A 24,358-nucleotide genomic window follows, 5' to 3' on the forward strand; every position below is an offset into this window, starting at 1 on the left:
TAGAGAATGCACAGCGGTGACCAAAGCCTTTAGGATGAAGGCTCTAATACCATATTGCGAAAGTAATGCGGAAACATAAAATGAATATTGTGAAATTTTCTCATTATTTGATCAAGGCATAAGACCTTATTTATAGTACATGAATAGGTAACAAACTTTCCTAAACAAACTAATTAACAAACTAATAAAACACATGTGTTAAATGTGTAAAATATGTAAAATATATAAAATGTGGTAGCTCTGCTCTTCAATAATAAGATCATTATGAACTTAAATAAAGTCATAATATTATAAATAATACAAACATTTATACATGTAAGAAAATTTGATTCATTATCTGTAATTTTTAGAAGTATCACACAAATTATAATTTAGATATTTATCAAGTTACAAATTGAAACAAAATATAATCTCCAATAAGTATTTTCATGAAGACATTATTTGAGTGTAGTTAAAAAAATACAAAAATTAAAATTTTGAAAAAATAATAATAATTCAAGGGCAATTGCCCCACCTCTTATTAAGAAGGTCGCCACTATATATATATAACTAAATAAAATGGAATAGTTTTGAGTAATTTACCTTTATTATGCTACTATATATCAATATGAAAATCACTTAACTGATAAATTACATTCATTATCTTGTTTTTCCCTTTTTATTAAAAGATGTAATATTTATACGTATAAAAGTATTTTATACTTTCATCGCCTCATTCACTATTTATTCATTAGGCATGATCCACAATCTTAAATAAAGAGTAAGAATGATCATGTAATATAATTCTATATCTATACTATATCTATACTTCTGTACTATATATAAAGTCAGAATATGATATAACTATCATCATAATATAATTTATAGTTTATTATTTTTCCCTTAATATTTTCTAATTTCTATAAAAAAAACACATATAATTATAGGTAATTACCAAAATATTAATTGCTAGTTGGTACTACCTTTTTTTACCTTACATTGGATATATTCTTCAATCTTCTATCTATCTTCTTCTATAGGTAAAGGTAAAACATATCCTAACTATTCATGTGATGTAATTTTATGTTTCTTATATTGTCTTTCATACTAACTATACCTCTATAACCAACTTAATCTCAATTTCCTCTCTCTACTCCGTAGTTACTATTTCTTAATCCCAATTTTCTCTATCTACTCCATGGTAGTTACTATTTCTTAATCCCAATTTTCTCTGTCTATTCCATGGTAGTTACTATTTCAAACTGCATTTTCTTTCACTTTCCTCTTCCTTCTTCTCTACTCCTACATTGGGCATGTAGACACCACCAATAATACAATATCTACTATGGGTGGCAATGTGGGCCGGCCCGGCCTGACCCAGCCCGCCTTTGGCCCACCAAAATAAGGGCTGGCCCGGCCCGGCCCGTATTGTTAAAATGGCTCACAAAATGTCAGCCCGGCCCATATTTTAGGGCTGATAGGTTGACGGGCTGGCCCGTTTTTCCCCTCCAAAATGTACATAATTAAAGCTTTTAGACAAAAAATAATCAAAAAACTTGATAAATGTCTTTTAAAACAAAAAATCACAAACATAAGTCCACAATATTACAATAACAACATAACATGTTAGCTTAAAACTTGTAAATTCTAAAGATGAAACCAACATAGTCTTAAACTTTTAGACTATTAGTTATTTAGTTCACAATAAAACTTCTAAGTCATAAATTTCAATTTTTAGATATTAGATACTCTGTTGGAAGAATATGCCTCCACTTTTCTATTATTATCACCATCAATGTCTTTGAAAAATGGATGTTAATGGAATAAGAAATGGAGATCAAACAAAACAATTTTAACATAAAATAGAACCTGAGCAGTGAGCTGAAAAATGGATGCTAAGAGAGCCTGAGATCAGTATGCTAAGAGAGCTAGAAAGTGGAAAATGGATTTGTAGTTTACTGGTTTATGACTTTTTGCACAATGCAAGTGTGAAGTGTGGAGTGGTTTGTGGTTTATGCTAAGAGAGAAGTAGTTAATGGTTTGTGGTTTATCCTAAGAGAGCCTGTCACTTGCCACGCCCCACGCACAGCACAGTGTCACACACTTTAGTTTTTTATTTTTTATTTTTTGACAATGGCCCGCCGGGCCAGCCCGGCCCAGCCCTCCTTGGTCTGTCTAAAAACGGGCTGAATATGGGTTTTTGGGCTAAAATCCTCAGTCCGACCCATTAAAAATAGCTATCCGAACGGGCTAGCCCGTCGGGCCAAGCCCATATTGCTACCCCTAATATCTAGTGTTAAATTTGTGATAACATATGTGACACATCCACTAAGAAAGAGAATCTAAAGGATAGAAACAAAGAATGAATAGAAAACAACAATAACCAAATGTTCATATTTTATTATCTCAATTCTTACTTGAATATTCATGATGTTGGTGCATTATTTTATTATTTCTACTTCCCTATTCTTAAATCTCTATTGAGTTTATATTGAGGTTTTCTAATATGCCTATTTTGCTTTCATTCTTTTTCATTAACAATATCATAAACCATAAATTTAAGATAAAATGTATATTATATCTAAAACTCTACAAAAAAAAATTATAATTTAAATTATATCCAATAAAAAATATATTAGATATAAAAATACATTATAATTATACAAAATTAAATATTTAATTACATAAAATAAAAATGTCTACTCTGGACAACTAATGTTTGTAATGTATAAATGTTACATCTTTTAATAAAAAAGACAAAATCAAGTAAAAATCAAGTAAAAATCAAGTAAAAATCAGTGATGTGTTTTGTTTATTATATATTTATACCAGTATTTTATTAATTTTCTCTCTCATCGTCTTTCCCTCTACGATTAAAACCCTAATTTTGAACTTTCTCAACTTTCTCTCTCACTCTCTTTATGGCGACGGCGCGTGAACAGAACCCGTTCAAAAACGGCGGCGGAGAAGCAGGTTTTGGTAAGTTCCGGAGGCGACCATTAAGGAGGTCTCAAACGACGCCGTACGACCGACCCGCAACCGCACTGAGAAACCCTAACAGGATCAACGGTTTGTTATCGAGGATTGTGGATCCCGCGCAGAGATTCATCGCTTATAGTGCCCATAAGCTATTCTCCTCTGTCTTCCGCAAACGCCTTCCACCACCCCCAACACCACCTTCTTCAGGTTCGTTCTTTTTTTTGAAATTGAACTGAGGTTATTTGATTCTTAGTTTTTATTTTTCAATTTTGAGTAATCTCTTTTCTTTCTATTGTTTTTATATACTTTATTATTCTTATTATTAATAGTGTGAATGTGAATATCTTCAGTTCTTCACTTATGAAAGTGTTTCAGTGTGGCAGTTAGGTTTTAGTTATGTGTTTTAACAGTAAGACAGTGTTTGGTAGATGTGGCAGAATGAGATGGAACAAAATTGGTTTATTTTACAAATAGAACACACTATTAAATAGTGAGATATTTCGGTTCTGCATAAAATGTGGGATTGGAGATAAAAGAATTGAACATCTCATTATTCCTTGTGAAACCGAGATAGTGTATGGTAGACGTGTCATAGCGAGATGTGACTGCATTGCTCTTTTTCACAAATGGAACATGACACAGTCTTAAAAATGAGATATTTACTGAAGAGAACAAAACAAAACATCCCATTCTTTCCTGATTTCTCTATGCCATAAACTCTGCCATATTGTTGAATTTTAGTTCCTATCTATTTGGGATTTTATGCTTCTTGAAGCTTGGAAATGTTGTTATGATATGGTACTATCTATACTTATTCCTCAGTTGATATTAGACATTGCATTTTCTGTACTTGTCTTTATAAGCCTCTTTGTTAAAGGGAGTGCTAGAGGGTGGTAAAGGTTTGGTACTTAGGAAGTCTTTTTTATGCTTCTTGAAGCTTGGAAATGTTGTTATGATATGGTACTATCTATACTTATTCCTCAGTTGATATTAGACATTGCATTTTCTGTACTTGTCTTTATAAGCCTCTTTGTTAAAGGGAGTGCTAGAGGGTGGTAAAGGTTTGGTACTTAGAAAGTCTTTGTTTGCGGTTCTCTAATATATAACATAAATGTATTTATAAGTTGAGGAGTGGGTAAATCAATTAAAGGGTTACAAGCCAGTGAAAGTAGCACACTTACATATACGGCTATGAGGAAAATATAGGTAAGGGCTCTAGGATATTTGTTGGAAATCTGGGTTTGGGTTTAGTTTCTATAATAAATAATGTAAATCCTTTTTTTGTTGAGCTTTATGATGTCAGTTGATCTGAGTAAGAGGATATAGCACAATGAATCTAACCAATGGAAACACTAATTTTGTGTAAGGTGGATGAATGACAAGAGAAATATATTGTCTTGAGTTTGATTCAATCTATCTAGTATGAAACATGGTAATTTCTGTCAATGAAGTTAAGGAGCCTATCCCGAATAGCAGGTAGTGGGATGATCGCTAACGTGATGTTTAAGGATACAATATAAATAAGTTATACTAGTATATATAAATGTTGAAAACTAAAATTACACTGTAAAGACATTTATCATTTATTAGCCAAAAACATTTCTTAACAGTAAGTAGAAAGTGTTTAGAATAATTTTCAAGGAACAAACTTCAAATGGGGCTCGATTAAATGTTGTTATGGTCAAGGTTGTCAAAAAACGCTTGTTGAGTTGTCGAAAAATGAGTCAATGGGGGAAGCCTTTAAGGGGCAGAGCATGACGGAATGACACTTTGGAGTATCGAATCGCAACTTGATTTGCATTGGGGAAGATGACTTCAGCGAATAGGAATTTCAGGTTTTCAACTTGATTTGTGGCCTTACTTGCCCAGCCCAATTTTAACCTAATTTTTAACCCTTCCTATCAGTTCACCCGGCCATACCGTCTTACTGCTCCTTCATCCTGCTGCAGCCTCATTGCTCCTTCATCTAGTTGTAGCTTCACTGCTCCTTCATCTAGTTGCAGCTTCACTGCTCCTTCATCTAGTTGCAGCTTCACTGCTCCTTCATCTCATTGCAGCTAAAACCCCCACCCAACCCAATGCAGCAAACTCCTTCAACGGTTCAATCTTCATCTCGCTTCTGAAACTAAAATATTAATCTCAACTCAATGCTCTCTTTTTGCTCTCTCTGTCCTAAAACCTTATATGAAAGTAAAACCTTCATCTCAACTCAATGCTCTCTTTTTGCCATCTCTTTGCTAATATCATATCTAAACCTAAAATCTTCATCTGAAACTCATGGAAGTGAAAATCTAAGTAGAGTCAACCTTATTTTGCTACAATTATAAAACCTGTCAGTCCGTGACTTTGATTTAGCAGCATAAGCATATGATATTAATCTGACTTATCACTTATGATTTGTTTATTTCTTATCTATGTTATTTTTCTGGATATATACATATGTGTATTTTTTAATGTAAATTTGTATTTTAGGTGGAGCTACGCTCCATGTTATGCTCCACCGCTTCTATGATCCCACCTCTTTCTGCTCCAAGGTTAACTCTACGCTAAGAACCTTGGTTATGTTCTTTCCACATTTGTTGTTTGACTACTGACCAGAATATGTTGGTTATAGACTAATTCGCCTTGTCCCCTGAATCCTGATGCAATACTGGTTTGTAAATAGCATCTTCAGCAACGTGATGAACATGATTGCATGATATAATTTCTATACTGAATTAAAGATATTCCTCAACGATGAAGTTTTTAGTTTGTGTACCTAATTTTTAAGTTGAGAGTAAGAGGGGCAAATACCACAAACATTTTTCTACTGATTTGCCAATCGTTGTTGTTTTTAATTATTTAAATTGTGGTAAATTGTCATAATGTTGTATATATAGTATCTGTATCTCAGTAGGTGTAACCTTTATCCGACTTTGCAATTTTTTCTCCCCTTTTCTTTTTCTGTGCTGTTCTTCTCTGATATTAAAGTAAATCACATTAATCTGCAATTTCTTTATTATCATATATCTTATTGGTATTTTTATTAACTTGTTTACAGAAACAGTACAGGAAGAGAGGGACAATCACCAGGAAGAAACTGTCTTTGTAAGTATGCATGCTTCCATATGTTATAGTACTGTTTGAATCCCTTTAGGAAGCAGTTTTGGGTTTGATGTGCATGTCTTCCATTAAAAAGTGAACTCTGTGTATCATTTTATGTTTCCATCTTGCTGTCAAAAGTATTTTGGACATTTCTTTGTTAATCACAACTTTACTATGATTATACATAGGGAATATTAACTATTAAGAAGTTCCCTTAGGGCATTGTTTAAGGCAATAAAATAAGAAACTTTTTGCATTGAAAAACCACATGTTTAACATGAGAAATGCTGGACTTAGTTTTCCAATGTTTCTCCTTTTGTATTCCTTAAAAAGTGCCCTAAGGGCACCAGTTAACACAACCCTCATACATAAGCTACTTTTGTTGTTGATAAAAGAAGACTATATTTATAGTGAGAAGAGAAAACATAATCTTCATTATATTTATGCGTCTTCAGGAAATCAGATTATGCCTCTCGTTAATTTTTTGTTTCTCCAATTTATCGCAGTATTTGTTTTATCGTTGGTATAGTTAAGGACTCTTTAAAGGGGCAGCATATGCATTTCATAGCTTTATAGTGCAACCCAGCCTAGTTAGCAGTGTTCATTCTTTGGCAACCTCCATAAGCAACCTTTTTGGGGCATATTCATTCACCAAATGGTTGATAAAATGGGACATAGTAGAATGCAATGATTGTGAGACTAACCTCCACTATTTTTATATAAGATGTATGGTTTGGTCAAATTTTGGTCTGCTCTTATTTTAAGATTATATAGACATGAATTTAGAAAAAGTAAGTTATGGTCATGGGGTAGTTATGAAGTGTTCCTTTTCTCTCTATTCACTAATTACTACACACAAAAAACAAGTTAAAAAGACACTTTTATCAATGAGTAGTTGTTGAAAGCTTTCAAACACTAAGCAAGTTAAAAAGACACTTCTGATTCAGTGGTAATTCATGAACTTCACTTATTATTGGTTTAAGTCGGTGCTGGTATCGTTGTGCTTGTTTATTCTTGTGCACTTTTCTTTTTCGTGGGAGTAAGATCATATTGAGGGTATCCCAATCGCCAAGGTAGAAAGAAACCACGAAAAAACTATAGGTGCAACTATAAAGAAGGATTTGGAGGTCAATGGTTTGTCTTGTCGAAGATTATGTGTCATTTGATCCATGTAGCCAACCCCATATAATGGGAAAAGGCTTTGGTTGTTGTTGATTCTTCAAAGCATTTGTTGGTAACTTCATTTAAGTAAATAATTACATGTTTAATAGAAAGGCGTCACTCAACTTAAGGGGAAATTTTACCGCCTGGCTACAAGACCCACAATATTACATGGGACTGAAGGTTGGGCACTTGGGTAATAAAATGTCAACAAGAGAATAAACTCCATGTAGCAGAGATGGAAATGTTGCATTAGATGAGTGGACACCAAGATAGGATTAGAAATGAATACATTAGGGAGAAAGTTAGAGTAACTCCTATTGTAGAAAAGAAGGTAGAATCGCGCCTTAGGTGGTTTGGATACGTGTGGAGGAGACCGTTAGAAGCCCTAGTAAGGACTAAGGAGAGTTGATCAAATGGAAGTTAGTCCAATTTCTAGATGAAGAGGGAGACCAAGAAAAACCATAGGCAAAACGATTAGAAAGATTTAGAGACCAATGCTTTGTCAATGAAAATGGTTTATGATAGAGCATTGTGGCGTCTTTCAAACTCTGTAGCCGACCCCACCTACTAGGATTAAGGCTCTGTTATTGTTGTTGTTTGATAGGGTAGTTTGCAGTCGTTGGTAAGGGTGCTGCACTTTTTTTGGGGTAAGTAAAACATCTTCTCTTCATTACTTAAGCAATCATTCTGTAGATTCTTCTCTGTAATGCCCCATTTTTTACTTCAGTTTTCGTTATTATTATCATTGTTATTTTGATTTGCTGTTTGTTGTGTGAGGAACAGGTTGCAAATGACTCCTCTTGTAAGCAACAAGGAGCAATTGTTGAAAGTGATGCTCAAATTAGCATTTCTGATGGAGGTGGATTAACTGATCTTGAGAAACTGTTAAAGCAGAAGACTTTCACAAGGTATGTTTTGTATGATATGCATGAGACATCACTGTTGTTTTTATGCTTGATGGTTGTTATGTAATTTGCACTTCATATGTAAATTATTAGCTTTATGAAGTTCTTGTTCAAATTGATCATCCAGTTTATATTATGTTCATGCCATTGTGTATTCATAGATTATATTCCTTCTGGTATAAGCTTTTTGTTGATTCTGTACATAAGTGGTGATTATTCCACAGAGAAGAGGTTAATCATTTGACAGCACTTATGCATTCAAGAACCCTGGATTCAGCTCTCAGGGAAGAAGGGAGGAGGACAGAAGTGGTTCCATCAGATCCAATGTTGCCTCCTGATCAGAAGAATGAGTGCCTCAAAACGCCAGCACTAGAAAATGGGATTCAAAACCGTGTTGGTTCAAATCCATATGTTACTACCAGTGTATGAGAATTTGCTTCATACCCGTCTTTAATATATTTGTTTGGTTGTATTTCGTGGATGTAAAATCATTAATTTGCTCATTGTGATATATTTTGCATGTTGTTTATAGGCTCCTATTGGGGATGTTGTTTCACCTTTTGAGCTTGCTAAGGCTTACATGGGGAACAGACCTTCCAAGGTTTCCCAATCAATGCTAGGCCTGCGAAGTCAACCCACGGAGGATTCAACTCTACTTAAAAGTCAACACTGTACTTTGAAATCCCCTATAATGTCAATTGTGCCAAGGGCTACTAGTCTTGCTAGGGATCATGATAATGGTTTTCTGACCCAAAATTCTCGTGGTAGATCTGCAATATATAGTATGGCTCGGACACCTTATGCCAGAGTTTATCCAGCCTCTACGCAGGTATGTCTTTTCCTAATGGTTTATGTATCATGATGATTGTATGGTCAGTTTTTTATCTGGTTTCTCCAATTTTACAGGGTGTTGGGGTTGCTGTTGAGGGTAGGCCATCATCTTTAGCTCAATATGCATTGGATCACAATATTCTTTCTGGATCTAAACAAATGGTATACAGACTTGTGATTGTAATTCTTATCCTTTCAGAGCATATTTAAGAGTACTCTTTCAGGAATGTCACTAGATTTTACCTTTTTCCTCCTCGTTTTTCAGGCATTAAAACGTAGAAGCTCTGTATTAGATAATGATATAGGATCTGTTGGTCCTATACGACGAATACGTCACAAGTCTAATCTTCTGTCTTCTAAAGGCTTGGCCTTACCTCATTCAGGCAGTTCTCTATCTATCTCTAGGAGCAGAGTTGGTGTTGATGCTGCTCAGCAACCTTCATCTTCTATGCAGAGGCCTATTCTGTTGGGTGAAGTTAAGCATAGCCATATGAAATTGTCAGCAGAAAATATAGATGACAGTAAACCTGGTACGAGCTTTCCTCCTTTACCTTCAAGATCTAGCGAGACGGCCTCAAAAATATTGCAGCAACTTGATAAGTCTGTTTCCCTTAAAGAAAAATCATCTGAGTTGAGGCTACCAACTTTGAATGCTACATCTTCGATGAAGTTGTCATCATCCATGATACGAGGACAGGCTCTTCGAAGCATGGAGATAGTAGATTCATCTAAATTCCTGGACAACATACAATATAATGAGTTAGATGGAACAATTGGAAATTCATATGCTAATGCTGAGAAGTTAACAACACAGATAGACAAGGTTGAAAGTGGTCCATTAAAGCTTATTGCTCCTACTGATGGACCAGTTCCTATTGTAACTACTGCAGATGCTACAGTGCCAAGGAAACAAAACATTAATATTGCAAAGTCAGGAGATTCTTCCATGGCAAGACCTGTTTCTTATTCACAAAAAAAGAGGGCATTCCATATGAGTGTACATGAGGTTTGAAGTTTTTTGGAACTGTTGTCTGTGTGATGGTTTCATATAGTTATCTAGATTTCACGTATTTTTAATTCTAATATAAGGGTTGATTTTTATTTTGTGGGAAGGGCTGGTATTATTGATCTTATTTATAGGGATTTGTTGCTTTCATGCATCTTGCTCCCAAATAATGACGAACAAAACAATTGCCTGAATTTTTTGTTTCTTAAATCATTCGATTTTGATTGCTGACAGAATAAAGTGAACTGTTTTTCAAATTAAAAATACGATTCAACCTCAGGTCATGGTTATTCACTGTTATACTTTCCCTCCTCTTTTACAGGATTACGTGGATCTGGATGATGATGATGATGATGCCTATCCTAATGGTGATGTCTCTTTTTTCCCTCTATCCCGGAAAGAAACAACAGGCTCCACTAATGTGGTAGATAAAATTACCTCTTCTACTGAAGCCATTGTACAGAACCCCCCAGGTTCATCTGCGGTAATGCTATCCAATAGTTTTTCAGTACATGGTAAACCTCATGTTGGTACTGATAACGGTGAGAAAGTTGATGTACCGACCTCTAGAACTTCATCTGTCCCTGATCATACTCTTAAACCAGTTGCAGTTGCTGTTACTGCAGCTACACAAACAGTTTTAGGTTCCTACAAATCTGCTTCACCAAATGGATCAGTTGCTAATCCTCCCCTGTTTAGTTTTGGGAATAAGGTTGTTCAGTCAACGGAGCTGACTGCTGCTAATTCTCCATCAAAGGAGTCTAACACATCAGGTCCAGCGTTTGGTTCGGAGAAAGTTATCTCATCGAATTATCCAGGTACTGATGCTCCATCAGTTAACTTTGACATCAACAAAAATACTGACAATGTTCCACAACTGCCATTTACTTTCTCATCATCAGTTGATGGTGAATTTAATAGGGTGAAATTTGGTGCTTCTTCTGACTTAAAGCTGAACAGCTCCATCAGGTTTGTGTATGCAATTATTTGCTTGCTTTTAATTTTCTTTCAAGATAAGTGTTACACATCAAACAGGTTATTTTTCTAGTTTAATTGGAGGTTTTTGTCTGTTCTGCCTTCTGTTGACTTGTAAATTATAAAAGAATTCTATGAATGAGCAAATCTAATTTGGAGTGTAGTATTTTCCCTCACTTCATAATTAACTTCTATCATTCCCTGTTTTCTTTCATAAGCTTTTAGGTCTTCATTTGATACTTTTAACCAGTCTATGTTACTACTATTCGGGTATCATTTCATTTGTGAAAACTTAAACATTTTGTATCAATAGTGTTGATCAATTTTATCATCTTCTGTTTAAGTTTTAACCTTTAAATGTTATTTTGGACTTGGTTGTACAGTCTCATTTTTAAAGTGGGCTTTTAAATTTCTTGTTTACACTTTTTATGATCTGCTTGTCTGATTTATTTGATAGACCATAATTATATTTTTGCTTTTTCTAAAAGGCAAATTGACTTAATTACTCACGGCATCTTGTTTCAAATATTACACCATCTTCCCTTCAGTTTTATGCTCTCATCACACTTACCCCTGAAGGTTTTGATCGAAATTACACTGACCTCCCCTAAGGGGAGAGGTGGGTTTGACTTTTGAAACAAGAGTGTTGGGTGTAGTTAAGTCAAACCTCAAGAAGGCTAGTGCAATTTCTCCTTTTTAATGTAGTTCAGAATTTAAATTGTATTGAAAAGAGATATAGGACATCTTAAATTATGTTCAGTAAACTTTTACAATGATTAATGTACCTAATGTCCCATTCATTTGCAGCTCAAGCACTGTTGCTGGTGCAGTTGATTCTATCCCGAAAGTTCTTCAATCAGATAATGCTGATGCCAAGACTAATACAGTTACTGAATTCTCTACTCGAGCATCAGAACTGGCAGTTTCATCTGCAGCATCAACACCATTGTTGACATCCACCACAAATATATTTAATTTTGGCAACAGTTCAAATCAAAATGGGCCTGCTACTTTAAGCCCTTCATTTTCCTCCTCACTTCCATCTATGGTAACAAATATTTCTACCAGTCAAAATATGTTCAGTAACTCATCCCTTGCAGCAAGTAGCAGCAGCAGCAGCAGCAGCAGCTATATAAGTAACACGGCTGCCTCCACTAGCACCAGCATGACAACTAGCACCCTTGCTGTAATTGCATCAAGCAATAGCAGTTCTTCCACCCCAACGGTGACATCTTCATCTTCGACACCTTCCCTTTTCAAATTTGGATCCTCCCCTTTACCATCAATAGGTGTACCTGTATCATCTAGTTCTGACTTAGAACCATTAGAAACTAAGAAGCAAGATGCAGGAGCTAGTACTTTAGCTACCACGTCCTTTGGAAGCGCACCTGTTGCTGTTGGTAGCACTGGGAGTGGCATTTTTGGGTTTAGCTCCTCAGCAATGACAACTGTAAATAGCCAGCCTCAGGGTTCTGTCTTCGGCACTACTAGTGGGTCTGTGTCTGGTGCTATGGCACCTCCTGCTACTAGTGGTTTTGCTAGTTCGACTCAGAGTCAGTCAGTGGCATTTGGTTCATCTGCATCATCCCCATTGTTTGGGTTTACTGGGAAATCAGCTTTTTCTTCGGGGAGTTCATCGTTTCCCTCTTCAAATCCCGCCACAAATATTTTAAACTCTGGTGCATCTTTTGGACAAAGTACCGTGGCTTCCTCTTCAGAAGCTAACCCAGTTAGCTCTAATAGTGGTACAAGTTCTACTTCGTTTGGGCTTTCTAGTTGGCAGCCCCCTCCATTTGGTTCTTCTTTTAGTTCATCATCTTCATCTTCTTCCGGGTTTTCCTTTGGAGCATCTACTCCTTCTGTTGCTTCTACGAGTTCACCCATGATGTTTGGATCAACCACTGGTGCATCATCAAGTCCTCAATTTTCATTCACTTCAGGTGCAGCTACTACCAACATGCAGCCTGCTTTTGAAAATCCTAATCCGGTTTTTGCATTTGGTTCTTCAGTTAATAATGATCAGATGAGTACAGAGGACACCATGGCTGAGGATACAGTTCAAGCAAGTCCACCGGTGACTCCTGTATTTGGTCAACAACCTGCCATGCTTCAATCAAATTTTGTTTTTGGAGCACCAACTGCATCTGGGGCGAGTCCTTTCCAGTTTGCAAGTCAGCAGAATACTGCTCCACCAAACACATCCCCATTTCAGGCTTCTGGCAGTCTAGAATTTAATTCTGGAGGGAGTTTCTCAGTGGGCCCTGGTGGCAGTGACAAGTCTGGTCGAAAAATCGTGAGAGTTAATAAAAATAGGCTGCGTAAGAAGTAAGGCTGTGGTTTATGAAAATGGTTATTTCTTAGTTATGCAGCCTGATCTTCATTACCACATCAAATAAATAAGCTCTGAAGGTGAGTGATTACTGAATGTTTCTGTTAGTGATGCTGGGGATGCAAATCAACACATGCAAGCTTCTCAGTCTGATTTGTCTTGTTTTTTTATAGAATCCAAGGCTTAACTTCTCACAGTTTTGTAATAGTATGATATAGTAGAATATAATCTGATGTACTTGTAATGGTTTTAGGTCATAGAAGTTCAAGATTTGGTCAGTTATGTTCACAGAGATCCTTGTATTTTCCTTGTATCATAGCTAGTTATAGGCATTGATTTATGACTTGACTGGTTAAAATAGCTTAGAATTTCAATGAGAATTCTGTGAATGATTATTAGCTTGTAGGCCTTATTTTGCTCGCCGTTTATATTTTTGCATGAACTCTTGTTTGAATTGAGCTGGACCTGCTTTTGGCTTTTTGCTACTGTTGCTCACTTGTTAAATCTGGTTAGTTGTTTTTCAAACTTTAATAACAGTTTATGGCAGCGGTTCTAATATCAATTGCTCTGGTGTAGGTCAGTTTTCTAGCCAATTTATAGTGTGAATTAACCTCTATCCATTATGTATGGTAAGGTGAGAAAAATTTGCTTAGGGTTCGTTTGTAAGTTGGGTTTTGGAGGAGAATGAAAGGAAAAGAAATGTTTGGGGCCATGAAATATACTTATCAGGTGATTCTAAAGCCTTCTTTTTTCATTTCTTACTTTTTAAAACTCAACTCGTAAACAAACTCTTAGAAATTAGATTGAGTAAAGAGTAACTATTTTGTATGGCATGCAAATATCAGCCTCACTAAAAGCTAATAAACATGCAAAAATGGCAAGTAAAAGAGACTACGTCTCACTTGCAATAACCAAGTAAGAATAATAATGAACTATAAAATTGAATGGCATGTATATGATGTGTAGTAAGTAGCCGATGCTTCTTAATTGATTTGAAAAAAAAATTAGATTTGAGATTTACTGATATTACAAACTTTCAAAAGCAAGGTGCAACTTTCCAAATAAAAGCTGTCTAAAGTCTAAACTTTTCATGAAGAAATTGTTGCAAATAATAAAGATCATAGGTTAAGTTGCTCATCAACGTTCTTGATAACAATATCCTGCACTTGGTTCAACTTTCATAAATGTTGTTGAACCTTGGAATTTCATTTACCAGTACCTATTCTTGAAGGGTGCGATGAACTTGTGAACTGCAAGTTAGTTCGCATCCAAGCGAACTGTTTGATAGCCGTTGGATAAAAATGACGTTAATCTGAGCTGTTAAATTTGTCATCGTTACTCCTTGCATGTAAAAGTCGGTATGGTATAGGACAATTTCAATATAGTACAAAGTCGGTTTAAGTTGAAGTCATTTTCGTCCAAAACGACTTCTAACATTTGATAAAGTCGTTTGGGACCGGTACGACTTCTATGTTAAATTTGTTGCATCTCATTTGGTAAAAAATAACTTATTTATTAAGGATAATTTAGGTTCAACTCCCTCCTTGTTATATTTTTCATTTGGATTAATATCATATACTAAATTGTAAGCCAAGTAAAACAAGCTACGTTGTAGCTCATTTGGTAGAAAGTAGTTAAAACTTCTAGGAGGAGGTGGGTTAAAGCCTTTCCTCTTCCTCCTTCAAATTACATATTTTTAATTTAATTATAAAGTAACATTTTTTTAAAATTGGAAAAAAAAAATGTATAAAATGAAGGAGGAAGGAGTTGAAACCAAGTTCTCCTTGATACCTTAGGAGTTTTTGACCATATGGGCTTCAATAATAACGACTTTTTGAAGTCGTTTTTTTGTAATAACAACTTCGTCAAATCGTTTTATAGAAGTCATTTTCTGTGATAATGACTTCGTCAAGTTGTTTTATAGAAGTTGTTTTCTGTCATACCGATTTTTAAACTAAAGTCGTATAATGTCATCACGGCTTCTAAAATATATACAAAACGGTAACCAATAACCAAATTATTTTATCCAACTGCTATAAAACAGTTCACTTCTAAACGAACTAATATGTATATCATATATTGGCATTGTCGTTCTTGAAGTACCTCCCTCCACTTAATTACAGAAGGTTTTTAGAGTCAGTGTACAAATACTCAAGATGAGTTTTCTTTTCATAAGCTAAAAACTGTTAAAATGAAATCCTTATCAACCATTTGTCTTGCTAGTTCTGGAGGTGGTTATTAACTTGTTGAAAACTACTATTACAAATATGCAAAATACAAGGAAAAAGTACCATCAATTTCAAGGATAGTCATGAGCCTGAAGGCACCCAACACCTTATCATGTAAAAATAAATCAAGAATTGTGACATTCTACATATCTCTAGTAAATAATTTGGCACTTTAGCCATGCTTCTAACAGAAGTGATTTTACCATAAGGGGAAGTTTGTTTGAGGATGTAGATTTATATTTCTAGGATTCAAAATGTTATTAATAGGAACGTCATTCATGATTATATCAAAATATATGATTGATTGATATTTATACTTCTTGAGAATCTTTATTGAACTTCATGAGAATATCTTGAAGAGAAAAAATTGTATGTGGATGAGTTTTTTTTACGATGTCACTGCATCATCTACTAAATTCATGTTTAATTATATTTGATTCTTCAAAAAAAAAAGTAATATAAATGAATGATGAACACCATATTAATTTTGTATAAGTATATATTGACAATGCATAGATATTATACTCTAACTTGAATAGAAAAAATGTATACAAAGATAACGTGTGTATAAATCTAACATTTACGGTGCATATATATTATAATCTAATTTGAAACCATGTTTGTTTATAATTTGTTGGAAATTGATTGTATAATTATTAAAATATCCTTAATCTAAAAATATCATTTTATTTATCATCTTATATAGTTGACGTATTAGCCTAAATAAAAATTTAGTATTGTCCCTCAATCATAATACGGATTGATACAACATAGATAATATATAAATATATAAATCCAAATAAAAAGAAAATCTAGAAATTCAATTTCCAAACAAATTTTAAATCCAATGTATGGAGATATTCTAATTTCACACAACACTATTGTTGGTCAGAACTAAGTACACAAATTCTTTCCTCAAAACACACTTCTTTCACGATCCTATAAAAATGCACTTCTGTAACTACACTTCTTTCATGAGAATCTTATGTTATCCTTCGCTTTTTCAAGTGTTTACTTAGAAGGTTGCATATAGTCATTGTCATCGAAGTAAGGCAATTTAAAATCTCGAAGTATATGTTAATAATGCTAACATCATCATCATCATCCTTTGATGGAGTTCAATCAAATGTGGCATGTTCAAAATACATTTTTTAAGTTCTGCAATATGAATAACACCACCTTAGTTATATATGTGTGTTAAAGAAAAAATTCAATGAGTGCAAAAAAATAAGTGTAACACTACACTACGTAGTATGAAAAGTAAGGAGCCTATAACATATAAATATGTGGATTTATTTTACACTTGTGTATTGACTCTTCTATTTCTTTAAAGTGGAAAAACAACATTTATTGCAGGATGTCCTCTTTAAGAAGCAACCAAGGCACTCTGATCATCATTTTTGGCAAATCATGTATCTTAGTACAATAATTAATTCACTTGATGCATAAAAATAAAGTAATGGTAGAGTATATGATAATCCTATATCCAAATTTAATGGATGAATTTCAATCCATCTATAACTCATTTTTATGGATTTAGATGGATGAATATTCAATCTATTTGATTTTTTAATTGAAATTAAAAATACTTTTAAAGAAAATCATTATTTCTATCAAACCTTTTCAAAAATCACTTTATTTAAAAAAACACTTTTAAAATTCATTTAAATCACTAGTAATCATTTTTCTAAAAAGGTGTTTTTAATTTTTTTTAAAAGTATTTTTTAAACTTTAAAAATTTGTTTTTTATAATATTTTACAAGCACGTGGCATTTAAGAATTGGTGTAAAAAAATTTAAAATTATTCATATATATTATGTATTTAATAACAAACTTTTAATATTAGCTATATACACATGTCATATAATTGATCTTAATTTAACAACAAAAATCAAAGTGATAGAAACACTACAAGAAAGTGAGAGATGAAATAGTGAATTAAATTGAAAAGCAAAGACATCATTTTTGAATATTTGTTTTTGATGGATTAGATATTCATCCAATAGATATATCTATGGATATCCTTTGGATAAAATGGATGAATTCAAATTCATGTATTATTAAATTTATCTATTGAAATATATTCATTCAAATCCATTAACTCTAATGGATGAATTTAGATGAAATTATTTTTTTAGGATTTGAATAGATTGTGAATTTTTGATAATTTTGTCACCCATGTGAACTCATTTCTTAAGGATTTACGGTTTGGATTTATAGTTTCGTAAGTGTAAATATTGAAAAACAACATTATTTTAAACAACTTATATGACAGTATTCATGATTTGAAACACTTTCTATACCAGTTTTCATGATGACAAAAGATAGATGTATATACAAATATGCATAGTTAAAGAATATAGATAAATTGTTGTGTAATGATTCATATCTCTAGATAACATCAATATAAGTTATGGGTTTGGGCGCTGATGTAGATGAGTTGGGATAGAGAAATATATATTTATGTTATGTAAACCTAATGTAACAATGAGAAGAATAGTTAAACACTAATCATAATTCTCTAATAATATATAGTGGTAGCTGTTTAACGCTCCCAAGAACGTAGGCGTAATTGGCCGAATCTCGTTACTAAATCTCTTGTGTTATTCTCTTGTCTACTATTTAATTGTTCGTTTGTTTGTAACATATAGACTTATTAGGGAGACGTGTATTTTCTTCATCACTATAATTCTGACATTTATTTTTTCTTCTGAAATTTACATCTGTGTGAAACTAAACAGACATATTTTCTTTTATATATTCTTCCTCGTCCATGAGTGGGGTAAATAAGAACAAAAAGAGTGAAAATGGTGGAAGAAGATGGATTAATTAGAGTAAGGATATTTTGAGGTTTTTTTATTTATAAAATGTGTGCATGATCCTTATTTATGGGATATAAGAGTAAAAACAGGTTAGACCATTTATCATTTATCATGACCTAGTACTATACCAATAACAAGTCAAGTCAATTTTTTTTAATAAATAAGCTAGACCAATGCTCCTAAATATGTCACGCTTATTAAGCTTAACAAACTAACCTATATAACTATTATACAATTATATTAATTATTTTATATAATACATACATTAAATAAATACAAAATATATAAATCCTATAAGCAATTTGGTGTTTAGAATTTGAAATGTTAGATTTGTCAATTAAGTTTATTTATTAGCCTATTTATAGGAAGAATTGTTATCCTATTTAAAGATGTATTGATCTATTTAAATATTTTGGATTATATCAAACTTTTAAATAGGTTACCATGTCATGCCTAGATCTAAGAAAAAACTTAAAAGACAACCAAACATGCTGATTATTTTAAAGTTTTAAACAGGTTGAATCAGTTTAAGCCAAAGTCTAGCTTAATCTGTTTCACTTGGATGTAAGAACCCAATCTCATAAAATCAACCATTAAATAACCAAATATAACCAAATCATCGTCATCAAGTGGCAGACCCGATCGTAAGAATTTAGTGTAAGTACAAGCCCATAATGACCAAGGGCCCATTTAGATATAAAATACATAATTTATGATTTTATTCTGTAATATGTTTATTTTTATAAATGTTATAATGATTCTATTACGTTCTATAAATTTGGTGAAGAGTTTTTTTGGTAGATGAAATTGCTGCAGTTTCTGTTACTTTCTATTAATGGCAAGGGGGGATTTATGTTTTGTTAGTTAATCTAACAACTTACTATAAATAGTATGCTTCTTTGTAAACTTCAATCATCTTGAAATATATGTTTCTTATACATTGAATCACTCTCTCTCATTTTCTAATTCATTCCTTTTTCTTCTCTGCCTTACAAACTCTTCTTCTTCACTGTTTTGCTTTTCTTTCTCCAACAAATTGGTATCTAGAGCACAAGGTTGATCCTTCCCTTCTATCTCATCTCAATTATTCACTCTCTGCTCATCAACAATGGGACACTCGAGCAACAACTTCTTAACCAATCTTCCCATACTTGATGGAAAGAATTGGAATCGATGGAGTGTGCAAATGAAGGCCATTATGGGATTTCAAGAACTTGAAGAAATAGTTGCAGATGGATATCCGAGTATAAATGCAGAATCAACAGAAGCAGAGAAGTTGATTCACAAGGAGAATAGGAAAAAAGATTGCAAAGCAATGTGCCTATTGCATCAATGTGTTGATGATGCACATTTTGAGAAGATAGCCTCAGCAAAATGCTCTCATGAAGCTTGGGGAATTCTGGAAAATTGCAACAAGGGTGCAAAGCAACTAAAAAATGTGAGACTACAAACTATGAGAAGACAATACGAGCTTATGCAGATGGACTCGAATGAGAGGGTAGCACAATTTTGCAACAGAATTATTAGCCACACAAATGCTATGAAAGCATGTGGTGAAGTAATTTATGATCAGACAATTGTGGAAAAAATATTAAGAACATTAACACCTAGCTTTGATCACATAGCAGTAGCAATTGAAGAATCCAAGAAGCTTGAAAATCTCAAAGTAGAAGAGCTTCAAGGGTCCCTCGAGGCACATGAGCAAAGGCTCATAGAAAGAACCACAGAAAGGCCAACTGAGCAGGCCTTACAAGTCCAAGCTTTCAAGAAAGGAAGCTACACTGGAAGAGGTGGATATAGAAACCGAGGGAGGGTAAGAGAATTCAAAGCTAGGAGCTTAAATCAAGATTATGAAAGATTTGATCAAGAGCAGGCCACAAACTTCACAAAGAAAGGAGGATTCAGTACAGGCAGAGGTGGCAAGAAAAGGATAGACAGGAAGAAAATCAAGTGCTTCAATTGCAGCAAGATTGGACACTTTTCTTCAGAATGTCAAGCAATGTCAAGACAACTTGACAATAGACACCACAGTGAGGCTCACATGATGAAAGAAGAGTTGGAGAACAAGGATGAAGAAACTCTAGTGTTGTTGATGATGACAACAGAACAAAGAGAAAGAGGTGAAGAGATGTGGTACATTGATTCAGGTTGCTCCAACCATATGACAGGCCATAGAGATTGGCTTGTTAATTTTGATTCCAACAAGAAGAGCAAGGTCAGATTTGCAGACAACAGATTAATTCAAGCAGAGGGCACATGTGATGTACTAATCAAAAGGAAGGATGGGAGAAAGGCCATGATAACAGATGTCTTGTATGTGCCCAACATGAGAAATAATCTGATAAGTCTTGGCCAACTACTAGAAAGAGGGTTCACTGTGAACATGCAGAAGGGAGGCCTAGAAATTTTTGATGATTCAGAAAGAAGAATCATGAGAGCTCCTCTAACTCAGAACAGAACATTTCAGGTAAGTCTCAATGCAATGGAATCTCAATGTTTCAATATGGAGAGTCTCTCTAATGACACTTGGTTGTGGCACATGAGACTTGGTCACATCAACTTCAAGGACCTTAGTCTCATGAAAACCAAGGCAATGGTGATTGGTCTACCTACTATCAAGATGCCTAAGGAAGTGTGTGACAATTGTCTGATTAGCAAGCAACCCAGAACATCTTTTAGTAATTTCACTGCATCCAAAGCCAACAAGCTACTGCATGTGGTATACTCAGATGTATGTGGGCCAATGGAAATTCCTTCTCTAGGTGGAAACAGGTACTTCATGACTATTGTTGATGACTATAGCAGAAAGTTATGGCTATACCTATTGAAGGCTAAACGTGATGTGTATGCAACATTCAAATCCTACAAGTGTATGGTTGAAAAGCAATCAGAAAGATCCATCAAAATTCTGAGGACAGATGGAGGGGGTGAATATACTTCCACAGAGTTTGAGATGTTTTGCAAAGAGAATGGAATCATACATGAAGTAACAGCTCCATATACCCCTCAACATAATGGGGTTGCTGAGAGGAGAAATAGAACTATCCTCAATATGGTGAGGAGCATGTTGAAATGTAGAAATCTGTCACAAGGCCTATGGGGAGAAGCTGCAACTACAGCAGCTTATGTGTTGAATCATTGTTCAACAAAGAGACTTGCATTCAAGGTGCCTGAAGAAGTATGGACAGGGGTTAAACCATCAGTGAGACATTTCAGGGTCTTTGGCTCCTTATGCTACAAACATATTCCTGATCAGAAAAGGAGAAAGCTAGATGACAAAAGTGAAGCAATGGTTTTTGTTGGATACCACCCTACTGGCTCATACAAGCTATACAATCCAAGAACAAATCAAGTAATGTACATCAGAGATGTTCAATTCATTGAATCAAGCTCATGGAAGGAGGAAAAAACAGGGCCAAGTAACACTCAAATATCACTTGAATGGACAGATAGGGATCAAAGTGATGATGAGACTCAAACAATGGATGAAATTGAACCTCAAGTGGAGACATCAACTCAGATAGATAATGTAGGAAGGCCTACAAGACTGAGACATTTGCCTGCTAGACTCAGAGATTGCTTGATATCTCCTGATGATGCTGTTAATAGTGAAGGAGAGTTAATGCAACTCATTGCCCTGTTTGCAGATACAGAGCCCATATCAGTTGAGGAAGCAGTAAATAGCAAGGTGTGGAAAGAAGCTATGAAGGAGGAATTGAAATCAATCAACAAGAACAAAACTTGGGAATTGGTTCAACCTCCAACTGACAAGAAGCCCATAGCTGTAAAATGGGTGTTCAAAACCAAAATGAATCATGATGGCACCACTGCAAAACACAAGGCTAGGTTGGTTGCAAAAGGATTTATGCAGAAAGAGGGGATTGATTTCTCTTAAGTATTTGCACCAGTGGCAAGGCTAGAGACAGTAAGGTTGATTGTAGCTCTAGCAAGCAAGAACAATTGGGCAATGTGGCAGCTAGATGTGAAATCTGCCTTCCTCAATGGCCCTCTTGAAGAAAAGGTCTATGTCCTTCAACCTCCTGGGTTTGTCATAGAAGGCAGTGAAAGCATGGTGTAAAAATTGAAGAAAGCCTTGTATGGCTTAAGGCAAGCACCAAGGGCCTGGAACAAGAGAATTGATGCCTTCCTCTCATGCACAGGGTTTAAAAAGTGTGAAATGGAGCATGGTGTGTATATCAAAACAATGAGTTATTTTGACACACTCATAATATGCCTCTATGTAGATGATCTACTCATCACTGGCAACAACACAGAAGGAATAGAAGAAGTGAAGGTGAGGCTGAAATCAGAGTTTGAAATGACTGATTTGGGCAAACTTGCATACTTCCTTGGCATGGAGTTCAAACCAATTGAAGGTGGGATCTTCATGCACCAGAAAAAGTACATACATGATGTTCTCGAAAAGTTCAATATGTTGAATTGTAATGCCTCTGAAACCCCTGCAGAGGTGAACTTGAAGCTTGGCAAGGGAGATAATGAGCCAACAGTGGATAGCACACTTTACAGGCAGATGGTTGCTTGTTTGAGGTTCATATGTCACACAAGACTAGAGATTTCATACAGTGTTGGCTTAGTGAGCAGGTTTATGAGTGATCCAAGGAAGTCACACATGATAGCAGCCAAGAGAATTCTAAGGTACTTAAAAGGAACATGTGATTTTGGAATTCTATTCTCAAATAAAGAAGCAACAACCTCAAGTGAAACAGGAAGAGAAAATCTTCAACTAATAGCATACTCTGATTCTGATTGGAGTGGTGATTTGCTTGAGAGAAAGAGCACCATGGGTTATGTGTTTTTGGTCTTTGGAGCCCCTATCTCTTGGTGTTCTAAGAAACAAGAAGTGGTTGCCTTATCCACTTGTGAAGTTGAGTACATCTCAGCATGTCATGCAGCATGCCAAGCTCTTTGGCTTATTTCTTTGCTGGAAGAATGGAAGATAGGTTTCAATGGAATAGTGCAATTGCTAGTGGACAACAAATCTGCTATCAATCTTGCCAAAAATCCAATTGCTCATGGAAAAAGCAAACACATAGAAAGGAAATATCACTTTCTAAGAGAGCAAGTTGCAAGAAAGAAGATTGATTTGAAGCATTGTTCAACGGATGTACAGATTGCAGATGTCATGACAAAAGCATTAAGATTAGAAAGGTTTAGAAGTTTAAGAAGGTTACTGAATGTAGTATGTTTGTAGTAGGCATGAATTAAGGGGGAGTGTTGCAGTTTCTGTTATTCTTTCTATTAATGGCAAAAGGGAATTTTTGTTTTGTTAGTTACTCTAACAGCTTAGTATAAATAGTATGCTTCTTTGTAAACTTCAATCATCTTAAAATATATGTTTCTTATACATTGAATCACTCTCTCTCATTTTCTAAATCATTCTTTTTTCTTCTCTGCCTTACAAACTCTTCTTCTTCACTGTTTTGCTTTTCTTTCTCTAACAGAAATAAGATAGTTAAAATAAAATTAACTCTTTGAAATTTAAAGCATAAATTAATATTGTGTAGCTTGGGTGTTAAATTATTGAATGGTTTAGGTTGATCCACGTAAAGCAAAATGTATTTAATTGCCTAAAAAATGAGTCATTGGTATACCGTTTTAAAAACCCACTAGATCCTCATGTATCATATTAGATTAAAAATCAAAAGTTCAATTCCTGATAACGATACTGGTTATGGAGGTAATCACGCACCAAAAAAGAATTAGTTTGGGTGAAGGGATACCTTGATTATAATAAAAAAAGTTTAACATAATAAGATTTGTCACTTATAGTGGTTTTATCCAACCCTAGCAAGATTACCCCTGGCTAGAGGATGATACATATGATTTAGACTAAAAAATTAAAAAAATTGATATAGTTGAGGCCTTATTTTTTCGGTAAGTGTCAAGTATCCTCCAAAGTTTTTCATGTTTACCAAGAATAAAAAGATCAACATGTTGATCAAAGAAAGCCTATATTCACAAGTAATTTTGATATTAAACTCCCCCTCTTATTACACAGTGGAGTTTGAATTTTACAAATTAATGAAACTTTAAAG

At 34.4% G+C, this 24,358-nt stretch overlaps 1 protein-coding gene across 5 annotated transcripts; it reads left to right on the plus strand.

Annotated features, from left to right (window-relative positions):
• On the plus strand, positions 2,816 to 13,702 carry LOC109325457 (nuclear pore complex protein NUP1-like). Of its 5 annotated transcripts, none has more exons than XM_019557845.1 (11): positions 2,816 to 3,165; positions 5,999 to 6,045; positions 7,579 to 7,581; positions 7,984 to 8,114; positions 8,336 to 8,534; positions 8,644 to 8,940; positions 9,018 to 9,104; positions 9,208 to 9,948; positions 10,271 to 10,490; positions 10,560 to 10,917; positions 11,731 to 13,702. In XM_019557845.1, the coding sequence occupies exons 1-11, from the start codon at positions 2,901 to 2,903 to the stop codon at positions 13,250 to 13,252; spliced, it is 3,870 nt and encodes a 1,289-aa protein (XP_019413390.1). In that variant the 5' UTR covers positions 2,816 to 2,900; the 3' UTR covers positions 13,253 to 13,702. The 5 variants fall into 5 exon arrangements, with proteins under 5 accessions (XP_019413390.1, XP_019413391.1, XP_019413387.1 ...); XM_019557846.1 differs by having other exon boundaries at positions 10,575 to 10,917; XM_019557842.1 differs by having other exon boundaries at positions 10,271 to 10,917.

Source organism: Lupinus angustifolius, chromosome LG13 (genome assembly GCF_001865875.1).
Source record: "Lupinus angustifolius cultivar Tanjil chromosome LG13, LupAngTanjil_v1.0, whole genome shotgun sequence".
Lineage (NCBI taxonomy): Eukaryota > Viridiplantae > Streptophyta > Magnoliopsida > Fabales > Fabaceae > Lupinus > Lupinus angustifolius.